This window comes from Leptonychotes weddellii, chromosome 6 (genome assembly GCF_054177405.1).
Source record: "Leptonychotes weddellii isolate Sample4059 chromosome 6, ASM5417740v2, whole genome shotgun sequence".
Taxonomy (NCBI): Eukaryota; Metazoa; Chordata; class Mammalia; order Carnivora; family Phocidae; genus Leptonychotes; species Leptonychotes weddellii.
Genome location: NC_138374.1, coordinates 90,004,118 through 90,022,438, shown reverse-complemented (window position 1 = coordinate 90,022,438; position 18,321 = coordinate 90,004,118). Strand labels below are relative to the sequence as shown.

Genomic DNA, 18,321 nt, shown 5'->3' with positions numbered 1-18,321 from the left:
TGATGTTTGGCCTCAGGAATGTATTCATTCAGCAGATATTCACTAAGCACTAATTGTATGACAAATACTGTTCTATGTGCTTGAAGTACATCTAGGAACAAAGTGGACAAAAGTCCTCGATCTAGTAGAGCCCACCTTCTAGCAGGAGGAGACAGACAATAAACAAAAGTAGAAGATAATGCTATGGGAAAAAGTATCAATGGTATTAAATAAGGGGGTCAGGGTAGGTTTCATGGAAAAAGTAACATTTGACCAAAGACTTGAAGAAGTGAGCGAATAATTCAGATTCCCAAGGGACGAACATTCCAGGCAGAGGGAAGAGCTGCTGTAAACGTGCTGGCAGAAGACCCCAGGCTGCCTGGCATATTTGGGGGAGAGCAAGGAGGGGCTGATGTGGAGTGACCAAAGGGGACAAAGGACGAGGCCAAAGAGGTAATGTGGGGTTCTAGATCACGTGTGACACTACAGGCTAGTAAAAGGACTCTGGCTTTTGCTCAGAGATGGGAGCCATTGGAGGGGCTTGGAGAAAAAAAGGGATGTGATTTGGCATACATTTTGGAAGGCACATTCTGGTTGCTGTGGGGCAAGACCAGAGCAGCAAGAAGCATTAGGAAGTGCTTGTAGTCATCCAAGCAAAGGTTGATGGTGCTCAGAACAGAGTGATAGCAGAAGTAGCAAAAACAAGTCACATTCTGGATATAATTTGAAAGTTGAGTCAAGGACTTCTTGACATATTAGATGTGGGGTATGAAAACAGAGAAGAAGCGTAAATGACTCTTAAGGGTTTTGGCCCCAGCAAACTGAAAGAGAAAGAGATGTGATCAATTGGGCTGGGGGCCAAGGGAATATGGGTGGAGATTTGGGGGAAGAAAATCTGTTTGAGGCATGTAGGATATGAAATGTAGACATAAGGGCTGAAATGTTGAGTAGGGAGTTCGATGAGTATGGATTTTAGGAGCAATGTATGGGATGGAAATATACATTTGGGAATTGTTGGTGTCTAAATGCTATAAGACTATCATCAAGGAAGAGATCATCAAGGAGAGAGATCATCAAGGAAGTTGATATGAACCGAGAAGAGGACCAAGAACTCCAAATTAAAAGGTTGGAGAGAAGAATAAGCAAATCGATTTGGAAGTTGGAGTCCTGGGAACCAAGTGCAGATGACTCGAGGGAGAGGAGGTGATCAACTGTGATCAGACGAAAATCTGGTATATCAGGTAACATAAGGACAGAATTTAGCATTGGATTTAGCAAGGAGGGAGTCATCAGTGGTGCTGAAAAGAGCAGTTTTTGGTGGAGTGGGGGAGGGGAATAAGAACCTATTTGGGGTGGGTTTAAGAGAGAAAAGAGAAGGGGAATTGGAGCAGCAAGTACAGGCAACTTTCTAGAAGTTTTGCTTCAAAGGGGGACCAGGAAACAGGACAGAACCTGAAAGGGGAGGTGAGGACAAGAAACTTGTTTTTTAAGATGGGAGAAATGATACCAGGTTTGTATGCTGATGGCAATGGAACAATAGAAAGCAGTAGTTGATGTGAGGACAGTGAGAATATTCTTGAGCATTTGAGAGGAGAGGGGGTCTACTGCACGAGTGGGGAGCCTGGCTTTGGCCAGAGGACAGGACCGTTACCTATGGCAACAAGTGGAAGGCAGATACATAGAAATGCTCTGGTGAGAGGGTAGATGGTAACTGGGTAGATGAGGTGATGGGATTTTTGGAAGTTCTTTTCTGATTGCTTCAATTTTCCTAGGGAAGTAGGAGGCAAAGAATCAGCTGGGAGTGAGGATAAGGGAGGAAGTGTTGGGGGAGTGAAGAGAGAGAAGGTAGGAGATAGGTTAGGAAGTTGGGGCAGTGAAGGAACTAGGGATGGTTAGTGTAATTGTGCAGCAGGATTAAAGGCTCACTTGAACGTGGTGATCATGACTTTAAAGCGAAACTAATTGGTTTGGTTGTGTGTGTGTGTGTGTTTTCCAGACCACGTCCACGTACATGGGTGTAAAGCAGAGGAGGTGGAGAGTTGAATATCCTCAGGGTGGTGGTTTTATCAAATCGAGAGAAGGACAAGGGAGAAGAGTACACATGCATGGGCATGATTATAGTGATCGGCCATGGCATTTAGTTGGGTAAGAAGGAGAGTGAACCGTAATGGGGGTGAAGGCAGGGAGAAGATCAATGAATTGGAGTCCAAGCAGTTAGAAGCTCAGGAAGTGAAGAGCAGAGAATAAAGACAAGGCTATCAATCTGGGAGTGAGTAGCTGAGTTAGAGTTGGGGGCAGCATCACTGGAGAAGTGAAGGCCAAGAAAATAAGAAGCGGGATGGATGGGCTGGGATGTTGGAAGGATAATTTATACCTCTGTGAAATCCCCGAGAATTAATGACAGGGAAGAGGAGCTAAAATCATCAAGGAACGAGGGAACGTGAACTAGGGGTTGGTGGCTCAAAGCGACCATGAGGGGTAGTATGTGCTATGGTCTGAGGCTCAAAGCTGAGGGTTTTAGGGCGGACGGAGGAAGAATGGTCTGAAAGCAAAAGTGAAAAGAGGAGCCGGCCCCTCAGGTTCAGCAGTAGGAGGGCTGTTGGGCACAAGTGTGGGCACTCAGTCCCACCTTCGGAGACAACTGCAGGGGGAGCGGTGCCCCGAGAGGAGATGCAGGTGGTGTCAGAGCAAGAAGGCGAAGGACACATCCGGACAACAGGTTGAAGATACAGGGGATTTTGCTGATTGGGGGAAGTAGATTACGGAGGGCCCAGGGTAAGGGTTCCAGAAGCCGGGGAGGGCAGCACAGGATGGGCGAGCCCAGAACCGTGTGGCGAGGAGGAGGGGGGAGGAGGGGGGCCTAGTGGTCTAGGGGATCTTGGAAGAGGGACATAGGCTGGGGAAAGGGCTCATCATAAAAGTCCCGGTGGGTTCAAGGCGGCCGGCGGGGAGGACGCAAGTGTCGGTGGGCAGGAGGGAGGTGGGGTCTGAGTGTGCAGGCTTCCTCACGTCATCATGAACATGCTACTATCGCTTGCTAATGGGATTAATGTGCTAATTCTCTGGGTGATGCACATTTTAGCAAGAGCCTTTCGGGGATAATGACACCAACTTCCTGAGAACTGTGCAGTCTTCCATCAGTGGGGCTGTGCCACTTGCCGTCTTCTAGAAAGTTTGATTCTGGGTAAAGGGATCAAAGCTTTGATGAGAGGCAGGGTTTGGCCAAGGTCCTGTGGACGCTCAGTCCCGAGGAGGCACGCTCCCCTGACCACGGGGAAGGCTCTGGACAGCTTAGCCGCAGGGGAGACCCGCTGGGGCGAGCGAGCTTAGACCACGCTAATGCTCTGGGCTGTTTTTGTTTTTTTTCTTCTTTCTCAGCTCACAGGTGTGATGAATGTTGATCTGTTTACCTCGGGAAACAATAGCCATCACCAACCAAACCCAAACACCATTGTCCTCCCAGATGCATTACTGTGAGTAACGGGGCCTTCCCCGGAGAAGAGGTGGTTAGGAGGCCTCTGCTTCCCAACTGCCCGACATTTCCTCAGCACCGGGGTGTGGCAGCACCGGGGCATTGGTGCCTCCTCACGCCCATCGGGTAATGCAGGGGCCCAAGTGCCCGAGGAAGGGGCTTAGAAAGGCAAACGGCCTTTTCTGCCACCATCTGGCACCAATTGCACCCGGGTTCAAATGACACCCAGGATCAGCCTGAGGTCTTGTGCCCTACACAGACTAGCCTACAATCCCTTGACCATATGTTGCTGGGACAATGGAACAAATTGATTTTGCCAACGCAGAGGTTGAGGGAAGAGGTGGTCCCTCGGGGCCCCAACAAAAAGCTGTCCCCTGCTTTCCCAAGCCCTGCTGGCTCCCTGCTCCCCACTCCGGGCCGGCCCTGTGGCCTTGTGCAGAGCCCAAGTAACATTTGGACGCTGCTCAGTGAGAACATTGTGGGCCTCCCACTCTTTTTAAATTGCAAAATAAGCAGATGCTCAGGCCCCGGGCAGCTTTTCGCGTGTGCAAGCTGTATTTTTGTCTTTAAAAGAGAAAAAGGCAGCAGGCAGAGGAGCTCTAACGCGTTCTCTGCTGCCTTCCAAGAGGCTCCCTCGGAGATGAGAAATGGGAGCAACAGATCCAGCCCAGAGGAGCCACAAAGCCTAGTCTTTCCAGAGTGTTAGATGAAGCTTCAGAGACATACTTTGCTAGGAGCTGTTTTGAGAGGTGGAACCCGCGTCGGTGACTTCTCCACTCCGCTCTTGAGGATTCTTTGGTCTCCCTGATGCCCGGGGAGTTTGCTAAGGCTTGGTTTCCTCTGAGCCTGCTCGTGGCCCCTGTTCATGAGGTTCTCCGAAGATGTGATCGGGGCTGAAAACCGGGACCTGATATAAAATACTGTGAAATTTGATTTGATTAAAAACAGTACTGGAGTCGCAGATTAGTCTTGGCGCATCCCACAGCCTGCCATCTAATCTGATTCAATAGTAACTTATAGTAAAAAAAATCCCCAAACAAGGGTGCAAATTGTGGTGGTGGAGGCAGCTGGTTTGTCCTGTCAGTGGGACGTAGAGTGTAGGGGTGCAAGCTCCATCTGATTTATGCAGATAGACTCTGTAGTATTATAAAGGGTTACGGAAATGATTTTTTTTCTTCTTCAGCAATCTTATCTTCCTGTAGGTGAGGTTCTTTTTTTTTTTCAAAGGTTTTATTTATTTGTCAGAGAGAGAGAGAGCGCGTGCACGCACACAACCAGGGGGAACTGCAGAGGGAGAAGCAGGCTCTCCACTGAGCAGGGAGTCTGATGTGGGGCTCGATCCCAGGACCCTGGGACCATGACCTGAGCCAAAGGCAGACGCTTAACAACTGAGCCACCCAGGTATCCCGAGGTTCATGTTTTTAAAATGGATTCATGGTTGCAAAGGTTTACTTCAGAATCTCACAGAGCTGGACTAAAGATTCCAGTATCATTGGAGGTTTTTTTTTTTTTTTTTAAATCATACTTAATGCTGAGCTATGAAACAGATACCGTAACAATTTTCAAGCTCTGGGATCCAGACTTTCGAAGTATATCCCGCTCCAAGCCCACCGACAGTGTCCTTGTCTGTGAAGGAAGAGCGCAGGTTCTCTCTTTTTCTTTTGGCTTTCAGCTTCTAGGATGTTTGTGGCAATTTCTGTCTGTGTATATGTGGTCCCTGTTTATTTACCAGTGAGGCTCCCTAAGGGAAGGATTGAAGTTTTATTTTTTCCTACCTTTAGTTCTCTTTTCTCCATCTCTCCGATGTCCTGGATTTTTCTAGCTGGAGACTGCGGAACCCCCCTCGCTGCTTGCTGGGGCAGAGTGCTGCAGAGCGCCTTCTGATTCAAAGGCTTTCTGTTAGAAGCCAGCATAAAGTTCATGGACTACTTCAGCCTCAATTCCACTGTCTTTTCCTCAGCCAGCACTTACACGACTTAGAGTCCGGTATTATGCTACTCCACTAGAAATAAAACATCTGGTTTCTGATTGGCTGAAATGAGTTCTATTGTTCCCTTCTTTGTCAGAGGTCAGAATCACCGTGCTCTGGAATGTTAGCATGTGTTGGGTCAGGTGGATAATTTGGGTTCTAGAACTTAAGTGGCTTCTTCAGCACTGAACTCAGTAACAGTTCTCTCTGGGAAAAGGACTCAAATTTTCTCCTGTCAGAGCACCGTGCAATAATTGCTCATTGTTATTTTGTAAGCTACTTTTTCCCTGTTCCTTCTCTCTGGGTGCTTCCGGACCACATAATAGGACATTATGATGAATTCAAGAAATGCCTGATGCATAAATAATGGGATGAGAACATTTAAGAAATAGTACATTTGTTATAGGTATAACGGTTCCTCAGGATGATCCGGAGTTATGGTCAAATCTGAAGGATGCTGCACTTGTTCAACCCTCTCAAATATTGAGGGTGGAGGTGGGGGCAGGGAGAGTTGGGAAAGAGTACATTATGCAACACAGAAACCACGACGGATAGTAAATAAATATGAACCCACCATAGCATAGTTTAATGCAGCTCCAGGCAGCTTCTCCTCCCCCACCCCCATCCCGATTCACCCCTTCTTTCTTGCCTCGTCAACGTGAGGAAGGGCCGGCACTTTTGTGGAGACTGTGCAAGGTTGCTAAGGAATCGTTTCATTCTTGTGCGATTTGGGCTTTCTTTTCTCATTGTTCATCAGGTCAGTTTAAGCTTTAAACATTTAAACTGTGTCACACTATATGAAAATAAGATCATGTTTAAGACAAAGTGGAAAAGAACCAAACACCTAAAAAAGATGAATTGGTGAAAACCTTCCGGTGGACAACCTGTTCTTTTGTTTGGGGAGGTGGTATGAAATAATCCGGAAGCATTGTCTCTGTTGGGATGGCGATGCTCTCAGATGAGCGTGCTGTCCAATAAGAGTATTATCCAAACACTCAGGTGGTTGGGCTGGAGGTGGAGGGACTGGCAGGACTGCACGCTGTGCCTTATTGTGCATCAACCCAGTTGCCCCCAGGAATACTTGAGCCTCAGTCGATCCCCTGCTCTGGTGCCTTTGAATTTTCTTAGTGACCAGTGCTTCTAACTCACAGTCACTGGACCTGAGATATGAGTAAAAATTGATGTCATGTGCCGTATAAAAATTTTAACCAGAGAAAGAAGCTAGCTTAGCATTCTTGGGTGGAGAGCGTAGCCCTTATAAAAGATCTTTATGGTCCAAAGTGAGAGCATTATGAGTGAGGGTCTCCATGTTTTAATTGGAGGGTCCTGCCCACATGTGCCACTTTGCCTGTCTTTGTGAGGACATGCCTAGGTCAAACAGGAGGTCCATGGGACCCCGATTCCTGATGAACAATCTTTTACTGTCCTCTCCTGTAGTTTCTGTCTTACTATGGTAAAGTGATCACAGAAGTGATCTCACCCAATAGGAGATCATTTTAAATTGCACTTTAGATCATGTAAACCTTCGAGGAGAGAATTCTGAATTAAATCTCAAATCTTCTTTTAAAATCTGAGATTGCAAATATGGCAGATGTCCTACCTTAATAATAAACATTTTATTTGGATAAATGTTTGGATTTTTTGTAATGGTACCTTAAAATTTCAGTTTTGGAGTTACCATTTGAGGATTAAGGTATAAAAAAAGTTCTCTGTTCCTCCAAACTCATACAGATTCCATTCTTCCAGTGCTTTACTGACACATAAAGAATCTTTCTTCTCAAGGTGGTAACATTTCCTTGCACTTTTATTCTGAATGATATATTTTCCCCTGAATTTGCTGAATAGAATGTGTGAGGTTTGTGTGTTTCAGACCCATAATGTTTTCCATGATCTTACATAATTTATCTCCTACAAGGAGTGTTTAGAAAATAATAAAAACAGGAATACATGTTTTGGTGCAATAACAGTTATTAATAGGATCCCTGGAGGCTGGTTGAAATTATTCAGTCTTCTGTGTGTTTTCTAGATATCCAGAATTTTTGCTTCATCTTCTCTCACTTTTAAAAAAAATTCCAGTATAATTAGCATACAGTATTGTATTAGTTTCAGATGTACAATATAGTGATTCAACAATTCTATACCTTATTCAGTGCTCATCACAACAAGTGCCCTCCTTCACCCCATCACCTGTTTCACCCACCCCCGACCCACCTGCCCTCTGGTGACCATCAGTTTGTTCTCTATAGTTAACAGTTGGTTGCTCAGTTTGTCTTTTTTTCTTTGTCCATTTGTTTTGTTTCTTAAATTCAACATGGGTAAAATCATATGGTATTTGTCTTTCTCAGACTTATTTCACTTGGCATTATACCCTCTAGATCCATCTATGTTGCTGCAAATAGCAAGACCTCATTCTTTTTTAAGGCTGAATAATATTCCATTGTGTGTGTGTGTGTGTGTGTGTGTATCACATCTTCTTTATCCATTCATATCCATCAATGGACACTTGCATTGCTTCCATAATTTGGCTACTGTAAATAACACTTCAATAAACATAGGGTGGGTGCATATATCTTTTCAAATTAGTGTTTTCGTATTTTTTGCATAAATACCCAGTAATGGAATTAGTGAATCATACAATAATTCTATTTTTAACCTTTTGAGGACCCTCCATACTGTTTTCCACAGCGGCTGCACCAGGTTACATGTCTACCAACGGTTCACGAGGGTTCCTTTTTCTCCACATCTTCGCCAATACGTGTTTCTATCTTATACTTCTTTTGGACAGACATTTCAATTGAAGATAGATTATTGTTCTCCACCAAATAGCAAATTAAATCACAATGCTTTAATAACTATTTTTCAAGTTAAGCTCCTTACAAGATCAAATTACATATTTTTCCCCTTACCTGGTTTTAGCTGAAAACTATTTTAATTTGGGTCTTCTTTAGAAAAAGAAACAGAACATGTTTCATTTTTATATAGAATAAACTTTGTTTTTATTATAGGCATGGATCAAAAATAAAAGTTTTTATGTACATATGACATGTAGTGCAAATGAAAGGCTTTGAAATCCCATGGATAGACATGTTGTTGGAAACAAAAGGAGATGAATCATGGGTGTTAGGATGGTCGTCCTGGAACTGCAGGAGGGGGTCGCCTAGTGAAAACAAAACAAAACAAAATAACAAAAAGAAAAACACAGATGCAGAGGAAGAAAACAATGTTTAAATTATAAAACAAATCCAAATAAAAGCATGCAAAATGATCCCACGAGAGTCAAATTCAAATCAGACAAAAACATGCAGACATGCAGGGGAAATGAGAGAACCACATGGCAAAGTGAGCAGTTCCCAGGACGACTCCTGGCTACGGGCAGTGTGCTAGGTGTGAGCCACGTGAGCCCACTCCAAACTCTTATTTTGTACCATGGGACAATAAATCCATGCAATCATATTCAGGAGACTTGGAAATAGTACCAGAGCCAAATACCTTTATGACCTTGAGTATTTGTTTCTGAGCCCTGATTTTGTGACATTCGGTTACTTCCAAAGATTCCAGCAAATGTTAAATCTCCGTAGGGAGAAGGAGTTGATAGAGAAATAGGACAGGTGAAAAATGTTTTTCAGGTGAGGGAAATTAGAAGGTGTCACGAGGTCCAATGAGCAATGCAATCATAATGCAGAAAATGTCAGGGGTTGAGCTTGGAGAAAAAGGATTTGTAAATAAGAATCTGCTCCACGTGAATATCCCGATATGATAGCCTTTCCAGGCCCAGGGAAACTACAAGGCTAGCCCTGGTCCACGGGAGCCTGGGAGTCTGTTTTAGAATCGCGCACAACCGAAGTTCTGATTTATTCAGAACTGGGTGCAGGGTGAAGGAGATTTAGCTTGCTGGATCTTTCTCCATATCCCTAGCCTGGCTTGCATCTTGTCAGGCCGACGGTTGTGAAATAAGGTCCAGAGCCATGTTTCATTTTGACATCAGCCTCTCTGGATGATTTGCTGCTGGAGGAGTAAACTCTACGTTGCCATGCACGGCTGTGTAAGTAGGAAAACAGCATGCCAAATGAAACTTTCCCACTGGTTTCCAGCAACCATCTGTATTTTAATTTCCTCTTTCTAACCAAATTGGTAATGAACTCAAACCTACAGCAAGCCATGGAGCACGGTGAGGTTAGCTCAGTACCCTGCTCCCTGTGGGACGTCTTTTTTGGCTATTCATCCAGGTGTCCGACAACACACTCACTTCCATCTTACTCTTATAACACTTCAGAGAGTGGAGCAATGAAGTCCACCAAAAACAAAAACAAAAACAAACTTCTTTTTCATCTTCTAAGAGATATTAATGGAGCCAAATTGACGGCGCTATTTCTGAGCACTGGTGAAAAATCTTACCTTCCCTGAAGTCCGAGACCAATTTTTCTTTGGTCCAATTTAAGCTGGCTATGCTAAGGGGGCTTCTCATCCATTTAAATGATGAAGAACTTGTTTTTGGTAACCTTTCAACTGCGGGGGGTCTGCAAGCCTTTAGTTTTAGAGATCCAGGTAATGGGTATCCCTGGTGTTTTCATGAAGAAAGTATAATTAAATTCCTGTCAGGCTCAATGAGATTTATCACCTGCCCAGCAAACAGAAACTATTTTGGAGTTCTGAAGGGGCTTTAGAACACTTTAATTACCTCAGCAGGGTGGGGAGGTGAGCCATTAACGTGAACAGCGAGTCCACGGTGCTGAAGAGACATTCTGTGGGCATATGCCAAAGCACTTCCCCGTTTGAGCTCGTTTGGTGTTCTAATCCAGAAACAGGATCAGAAACTCTATGTCTTAGAATATATTTCACCTGACAGCTAGAACGTTTGCTTCAAACATCAGAGTGACATTTATTCCCTCAGGCAGCTCCTTCCTTTTCCTCTTCACTCTCCTGCACCAACTTTCCTCTCACTGCCAAAAAAGCATCGTTGAGGATGACACCATGCAGTGGCTCAGAGATAGTTCTAGCATGGATCTTGGCGGTTTGAGTTTTCACTATTTCTTTTCCAGAACTTTCTATATTACTTACACAATGCCAAAGTGCCTGAAGGCAAGTGCTAAAAATATTTGGGCTTTTCACATGAAGAGCAGCTATAACTGTACCTCATACTGTTGCTGCCTCTGACTTGGAACACTGAGTTGAAATGCTGAGTAGGTTTTGCACATACATAAAATCTGCTAACAAATTTTAAAGTTCAGAATGTTACTATTCCCCATACAAGCAAATCTACCTAATCAAGATTCTAATTTCAGGTTATACCTTCTTAAGTTTTCTGAAAAATAGCTTCAAAGAATTGTTTGGCCAGAACAGGAAGGGAAGGAAGCAGGAAAAGCTGTGTATGGAACACGGGGATTATTCACACATAAAAGACTCAATTATCAATAAGAATGATGGATTACCCACATTCTCTTGGTTCTACCTCAATGCTGCAATCTGTTCTTATGGTGAAATTCCTCTAGCAGGGTCCCTGGGAAGGTCTTATGACTTTTTTTCTTTTCTGTTACAATCTCACAAAACATTCTCTGTTTGCTTTCTTTGCCTATCATTTAGATAACTTAGTATCTCAGATCAGCAGGTGAGCCTGAAGGCTTGGGAAAGTGAGACAGGAATGGCAGTAAGGCTAGGCATTCCTTTCTATTTTTGTTGGTAATCTTTAAACTTTAAATCAGTCTGGATCCATTCCTTTACAGGAATATAAGGGGTAATGGAATTAATTTAAAGGCGCTCTTCTTTGGAGAGCGAGAGAGAAAAGGTCGTGTGGAAAATTATTTGCACCCTCCACAAGGCTTACTAAGACTCATTGCATGTATGTCTCCCTTCCTCTGTGCTCTTCCTCCTCAGGTCTAGTACGCTGCTGTAACACCAGCATGGTAGTCCAGGAAGACTGTCCCAAGTTGGGTGCTCTGGTTGCCCTTACATTTGATTTTATCACCTGACTGGGTAACAGTGACAGTCTGGTCTGGACTAATCTTGCTTGAAGCCTTTTCTCTCTCACCTAAAGCCCCCGAAGCAGTGTTTCCTCACAACACTAGACCTGTAAGGTGCTTTATGAACAAAGCATGGACGGTCAAATAAGTCTGAGAAACATGTAGACACTGGCCCTTCCTTAGAGATTCACAATGCAATCTGATATCAAAGCTTCTATAATGTCTTCCAGTAAAGAAACATTTAATTTTTAATCATCATTTCCCAAGTGTATTTCATCAAGAAACCCATGGTATATGTATGTGCAAAACCGACTAAAATCTCATGGAATGAACTTCGGGAAACTCTGGATTAAGACTGTCATTTTAGCCAACATCTCTTGCGTGTATTCTAATTATTAGGCTGCCACAGTGGGAAAGAACACCAACAAAGGGTTTTCATAGTGGCAATGCCAGGTGTGTGCTGGAGTACTAAGAAGGAGGGTCTGAGAACCATCTAACCTAAACCCCGGATACATTTCTCAATCTGAAATTTAAAGATTCCAGCAGAAAAACAAGAATCTTGACAACTGAGAAGATACTTACACTGATGCCAGAACTATTTTAAATATACAAATGGTAATTTGCCAAATAGTTACCAAATAAGTAGTTTGCCAAATAAGGTCCTTTGGCTTGGGTAATTTCCATTAGAAACTATTCTGAATAAAGAATCACGCAGTAGAACTCATACACATGCGCATACACACACACACACACCCCACACAACACAAGTGTACAGCATGGTTCTCATCCTGTCTCTTCTAGTAAAAACCTTCTTTTGAAGGCATTAATGGCTCTACTCATGGAAGATGTACAGATATGAAAAAGAAATTACAAGAGGAAAGCATGAATTAATACATACAACAGTCTTTGCAATTCATCTTTTCCCAATGAATGTATCCTGAACACAGAGGGAAAGTAAACCAACGTTCTCCTCCCATTCCCTTCTTGTCTTCTGTTTTTGGATGGAAGGCTCAATCTGGGACTACGTACATTGATAAGGGACCTATCATCAAAACTCGGTAATAGTCTTTCTCTGTGTTCTGGAAACTGAGGACAAGGATGTGTGTAAGTTACTGTTTAGCACTCTACTCTTCCATTTTCTTAATATTAGGCAAAGTAAAGGGTTAACTTCTTCCCTTGATGCCCAATGAGTAAATAATGAAGGTCAACTGTTGAGTCAAGAGCTCGATTACTTTCTGTAAGAAATGCCTTCTGTGGACCTAACATTTGGGCAGAGTGTTCTTCCTCCTTCTGCTTCCCAGGGTTTTTCATGAACACTTCCTCTTCAATAGCAAAGTAAGACGGTACCTCTTAGCTGTCACACTGCACCCTCCAACTGTCTAAAGCTTGTGCCCTTTTTAAACCTAGTCCAACACTGAGTTTGAATCAGAAATAAAATGTCTCCCACTCTCCTGCCTTTGCTTTGTCCAATTTGCTCCCTTTAAAAATCTTGTCAATAAAAAAAAAAAATTAAAGAGAAAAATAAATAAAAATCTTGTCCTCCCCCAAATTAATGCAGTAATGCCAAATGCTAGTATTCCCCATTTTGGTAATTCTGGGCCAATTTGATCAAAAGAGTTATAAGTATTCAGAAGTCTCAGATCTTACTGACATGCATAGATACAACTCAAATATATTATACAAGAACGAGGAAGGGGGGAGTCCTTCAAATGTTAGCATTTATTTCAGGTTCAGAAATACAGCTTCACATTTTCACAATAGGTACATGTGACCTTCAAGAATGATACAGGTTTGAGGAACTTGCTTCAAAAATTCCATTCACAGAGTCCATCCATATATCAGCATTAAGAAATCCTGAAAGTGTCAAGGAGACAGTGGAAAGTATTCTGGCTCAAATTAATTAAAGAATCAACAGAGAAGGTAAGAAATTTGCGTCTACACACTGCTTCATAAAAAAGCAAAAGGGTATTTTGATTCAGAAAAGGGAGAAAAAAGAAACAGACGAGCGAGCAACACAATGGCTGCACATATGAAATTAAACATGAATCAAGTCGTGGTGAAATTTCTGGAGGAATCATTGTTTTTTAATCAAACTGGTAACAGACAGTGCAAGAGGTTGACAGAGTAATTTTTCTCATATTTTTCGAAAACATTACACAATGAGCAAAGTTTAAGGAATTCAAAGGGTAAAAATTTAGAAGAAACGAATGCCTCGAGCTGAGCCATGTGTGAAACCCCAGACCAGACAGGTGAGAAGTCCCACCAGTATACCAGTATGAACAGGTCTTGAGACAAACAGGAGACTCTTCCTTGAGTTTCCTCTCTCTCGCTCTCACACATATACGCATTCTTACTCATACATACAACTAGCAATGCATATACTACACATGCTTCAAAATATCCTGCAAGGTTCACAATACAGAACACCACACGATTTTAGGCATAGCAACGAGACAGGATGACTTAAGAGTATTTAGGAGACACACTGGAACTTTTAAGAAAGGAGTGAGTGATCTAGTGAACTAGTCATTTTTTCTCTACAGTCATCTAGCTTTATTCACTTTAAACTCTGAGCTCACAGCTAGCAGTCCTTTTGGTGAAACAGATCTAAAACTCAGCTTGAGTCTCACACCTTCTCTCCGTTGACTGGATTCCTCAGGTCAGAGACCTACTATGTAGGTTTTATCCTCAATGTTAAGGAGATTACTGTCAATTTCAAATACTTATCTTGTTTACCAAATGAGAAATGTTTACCTGAAACAAGGGACGGATGACCTACCTCTGAGGTATTAAGTAACTTCTTCCCTGCATTTCTAGCAAATTTACTCAGAAAAGTCCACTCTTTGTATTATATTGCTGTATCCCTTCACTTTATTTTTTTGACATTTACTATGGAGAAAAAAATGACTATGTAGACCAATTGAAGCTTTTTAAGATTCAACTCAGCAATCCAAGAATCATTTATAATTCCAATCAGAGTTCTTAAAAGTGGGTTACCAGATCTTATACTCTATTTGGCAAAGGTCATTTCTTCTTAGATAGCAGTGCTGTGGACTTAAGTACAAATGTCTGTGGATGTTACTCTATTGTGTTGTCACGGTAATTCTGAGCGTTGTGCCCGTCCTGGAAAAAATTTTGTAGACCTCATGTATGTTATCACTGTTCTATGAACCACCGTTACCGTGTATTATAGCAGACCCTCCAGAGTGAGCTCTTGAATTAACACAGTTTAAAAAATATATTCATACCCACACACACAAAGCCACATGTATACATAAATATTTACACCCATACATAGCATATATACACAATGCACATACAATCACACTCATGCTTGTGGTGTTTTAACAAGGGCTTTTAAACCTACCTACCCAAAGGGGCACAGAACACGGGCACTTACAGAAATGAATTTACCATGTATATACCGTATACACAGAGACACATGCACTGAAAATATGTTTGTACACAGAAAACGTCAACATTGATCACATACTGGTATTAGGTCCCATTTCATATTTGAGAATTTTGGCTACAGTCTATACTAAAAAGTCATAAAATTAATCTATATGACTACGTTTAAATTCTAAGTTTAGAAGGCTTACAGTTATATCACAGGAACTGGTTTAATTATAATGTTTTGGAACAGAACGAATCTGTATCTGAACAAGTAGGCAATGTGCTAATAAAAAGACCCTACTGCTCTTCTGTGTTATAAAAGACAGCTAAACGCAACATTCAGAAGAGTAATCTTGGTAGGTGACTTCTGGAAATGCAATATATCTGTTCTAAATCAACACTATTTCAATAATCTGTCCACAACTGAGTAAACAGTTATTCCAATTAGTCAATAAGCATGCAAGATTTAGCATGTGACAATTAACAAACATATACAGTTAATTTTTCCAAATCCTAAAAATACCATATGTTTTATTTTATTTTGCTAGACATCTATTGTGTAGACAACATCAGAGCAATCAGTTAGGAGGAAGCTACACAAAAGATGAGAGGTGGTATGGGAAACTCTTAGAAAGCTCATGAAGCTACATTCCCACCTTAAGGCCTGGCGCGAACAACACACTTCACGCACATCTTAGAGCTTCCGACTTCATTCACCTTTAGAGCTCCTTTCAGCAGGATGCAAACCCTTTGGGAAATGGTATTAATGCTAATCATAGTACTGCAGCAAACTGAAAGTATTCTCCAACATGACTTCTGGAATTCCAGGGGAGGCTGGGTTCTGTTAGAAATAACTGAGAAGAAGTAAGAGAACAAAAATGTGCCTACCAACAGAGACAACTGGCACAGTGAAACTGTAGGATTATAATCCAAGAGCAAAAGCCAAAGACGACAAATGCCATTGTTTATGACTACATAAGATCAGTGGAAAGAAAGTTGGAAAAACATCTCCAATTTTCTTTGACATGATTTGTGCTGATCTAAGAACACACCAGTGGTTATCCACAATATTTTCCTTTAACAGAAGGAAATTTTTGAAATACAGCAAAATGCAAAACCACATTTAGCACAAAGCCAAACCCTGAAGTATATAATCCGTTAGCTGCCTATTTTAGAGAATTCAAAGGAAGAAGCAAAGGGAATCCTAAAAAGAGGGAATTTTATGAGAAGATCTCTGTAGATAATTTTGTTTTACTATGGACATTTACGTAACACATTTCCATTTAGCTGCAGCACTATTTTAAACACACATTATGTATCTTGCACATCTGTTCCATTCACAAAGAGTTAAGGTTTTTTTTCAAATGAGGGGGAAAAAAAGTTGTGAGAAGATTTAGGGTGGTGATTTAGGGTGGTGTTCTTTATACGATCACTTGTAACTTAAAAGTTGAAATGTTCTTTTTGTAAATCTCGTAGTCTCTGATTGTTGCCTATTATAAGTGAGCTAGCTGCAGAGTAACTTCAAAACAATGCCATTCAACTTGGCAAGTTCTCTTTTTAATAATGGTTGAAAGTTTTTACTTCATACTTTATGGGTGTCTGCTTTGGGTATAAAGTACACAGGAAATTAAAGTTAAGTTAACATACAAATCACGTTTGCTGCTTTCAAAGGGAGACATTTCAGTTGGTGAAACCTGATTTACTTCTGTGGAATATGAAATGGTGTCGTGGGACGCCACTATTCAGTGAGGACTTGCTGTCTGGGAACAGTTAGCAGACAAAATTCCACTTGGCTTCTGGCTGTTTCCTACATGCTAATCATCTGGTCCTACGTTCTACAACTCAGCCTCAGGACTGAACTATTAACCCCCAGGCTAAACCGATTTTGTAAATTTTTGCAATGTTAGCATTTGCCAAGTTGCTTTAGATCTCAATGTCTTAATTGCATTTTTTGGAATGACCTGTGCAGAGGTTGTGAAGTAGCACAGCTGTAAACGTGTGAGCTCCTGCTCTTAAACCATGGCATCTCTTACGAAACGACTTTTATTTTCATTCCGGGGCCCCCTTTAAAAACGGTTATCCCAGAGTAAGGCTCAAGATGTATTAAGAAAGCCTAGAATGGATGGAAAGTTACGTTAAACTGGTTTTAAAGGTAGGATGAATTCTTACCCGAGGGAATTACAAATTAGCTTGGAAAGAGAGAAAAAGTCTTGCTCCAACCAAATAAATAAATAAACTGGAGTTAGTGTCAAAGTGTAGTTAGCCATGCTCTAAGACTGGATCAGTTTGAAACATTAAATATTTTCCATGTCAGCCTTCACTGTAACCTAGAAGGAGGTGAATATATATGTGAATAAAGAAATTACATATTTCCAGACACTTCTAGAGATGTGATATTTTGCTTCTTCCTTGAACTCTGAAACTCACTAGCCAAATCTCCTGACTGACTACCAGAAAATTAAGCTTTGATTCGCTGTTGAATATGCTTCTAGCATGAAGCAAAACACATGGGGATGAGGAGAAGCTCTGTAGAGCAAGCAATACATTAACTTTTCCTTTGCAAACTACCTTGTGCTTCTGGAAAAGTTTTATTCTTAAGGAATCCTAATTTAAAAAAAAATCACTTCCTAGCAGTCCTATGAAATAAAGAGGAAGGATAGAGGACCTAAATAGGTAATTCTAGAGTAGGAGGAAATGGTAATAATAAGACAACATAATTTTTGTCAGCCAAAACAGAATGTGGGAAAATAAATACACGTATGGCTTGGCTTAGGTCTAAGCCCACCATCTCACAGCTCTTAAGAATTATACTTAATGGGCTACCTGGTGGGTAACCTGGGAACTTGTCCAAAGCAATTTCAAACATATGCCTGGGTAGGCAAACGGTCTCCAAAATATAGGGCTGCTATACAAACCTACCCTTGGTCAGTACAACATATAAGAAAGCCTCTAAGGGTCAGCAGTTTTCAAGAGTCAAACTCCAAAGGTTTGATACACCATGAGCGACGAAGATGAGTGATGAATGCATTAGTAAAACTGGTTACTTGCCTACTGATGTCCACACATGCGACTACTCATGATTTACTGATCAAATATGTTGCTTTCGCATAATTCATTAGTAATTAATTGCCATGCCAGACACTTCATTTAGTCTAACAGGGAGGATTCTAGTGGACGGATTATAGTGGGACGAGTTGGTGATGGGGGTGGTCTCCGGCTAGAAAGAGAGAAAGAGAAAGGTAAAGAAACAAGTAGAATCTCTAGCAGAAGGTCGTCCCAAAGACACTGGGAAAGAGCCAGCACACACATGCCCATGCACAGACAGGCTAGCAGCGGTGGCTGCCATCTGTAATGATTTTAACACTGTCACCTTTCAGGCATCCGGCATTTTGAGACAAAAACGAAGTATTTTGTCATATGCAAATCTTTCTCAAAACAGAAGCTGCCCTCCCAATACTAAACAAACAAACAAAAAATCAAATCATTTAAAAGCCATCTGAAATGTACTGCACATTTCTCAGCCACCAGAGAACGGTTACATAGAGTGA

General features: G+C 41.8%; 1 protein-coding gene across 1 annotated transcript in view; it reads right to left on the bottom strand.

The window, feature by feature from the left end:
* Positions 1–13,050: 13,050 nt before the first annotated feature.
* The window catches only part of DNM3 (dynamin 3), a 533,769-nt gene continuing 528,498 nt past the window's right edge, over positions 13,051–18,321 (bottom strand). Inside the window, exon 19 of the mRNA XM_081823185.1 lies at positions 13,051–17,990. Coding sequence (XP_081679311.1) covers positions 17,921–17,990 — 70 coding nt within the window. The 3' untranslated portion in view covers positions 13,051–17,920. The remainder of the gene's footprint in view (positions 17,991–18,321) is intronic.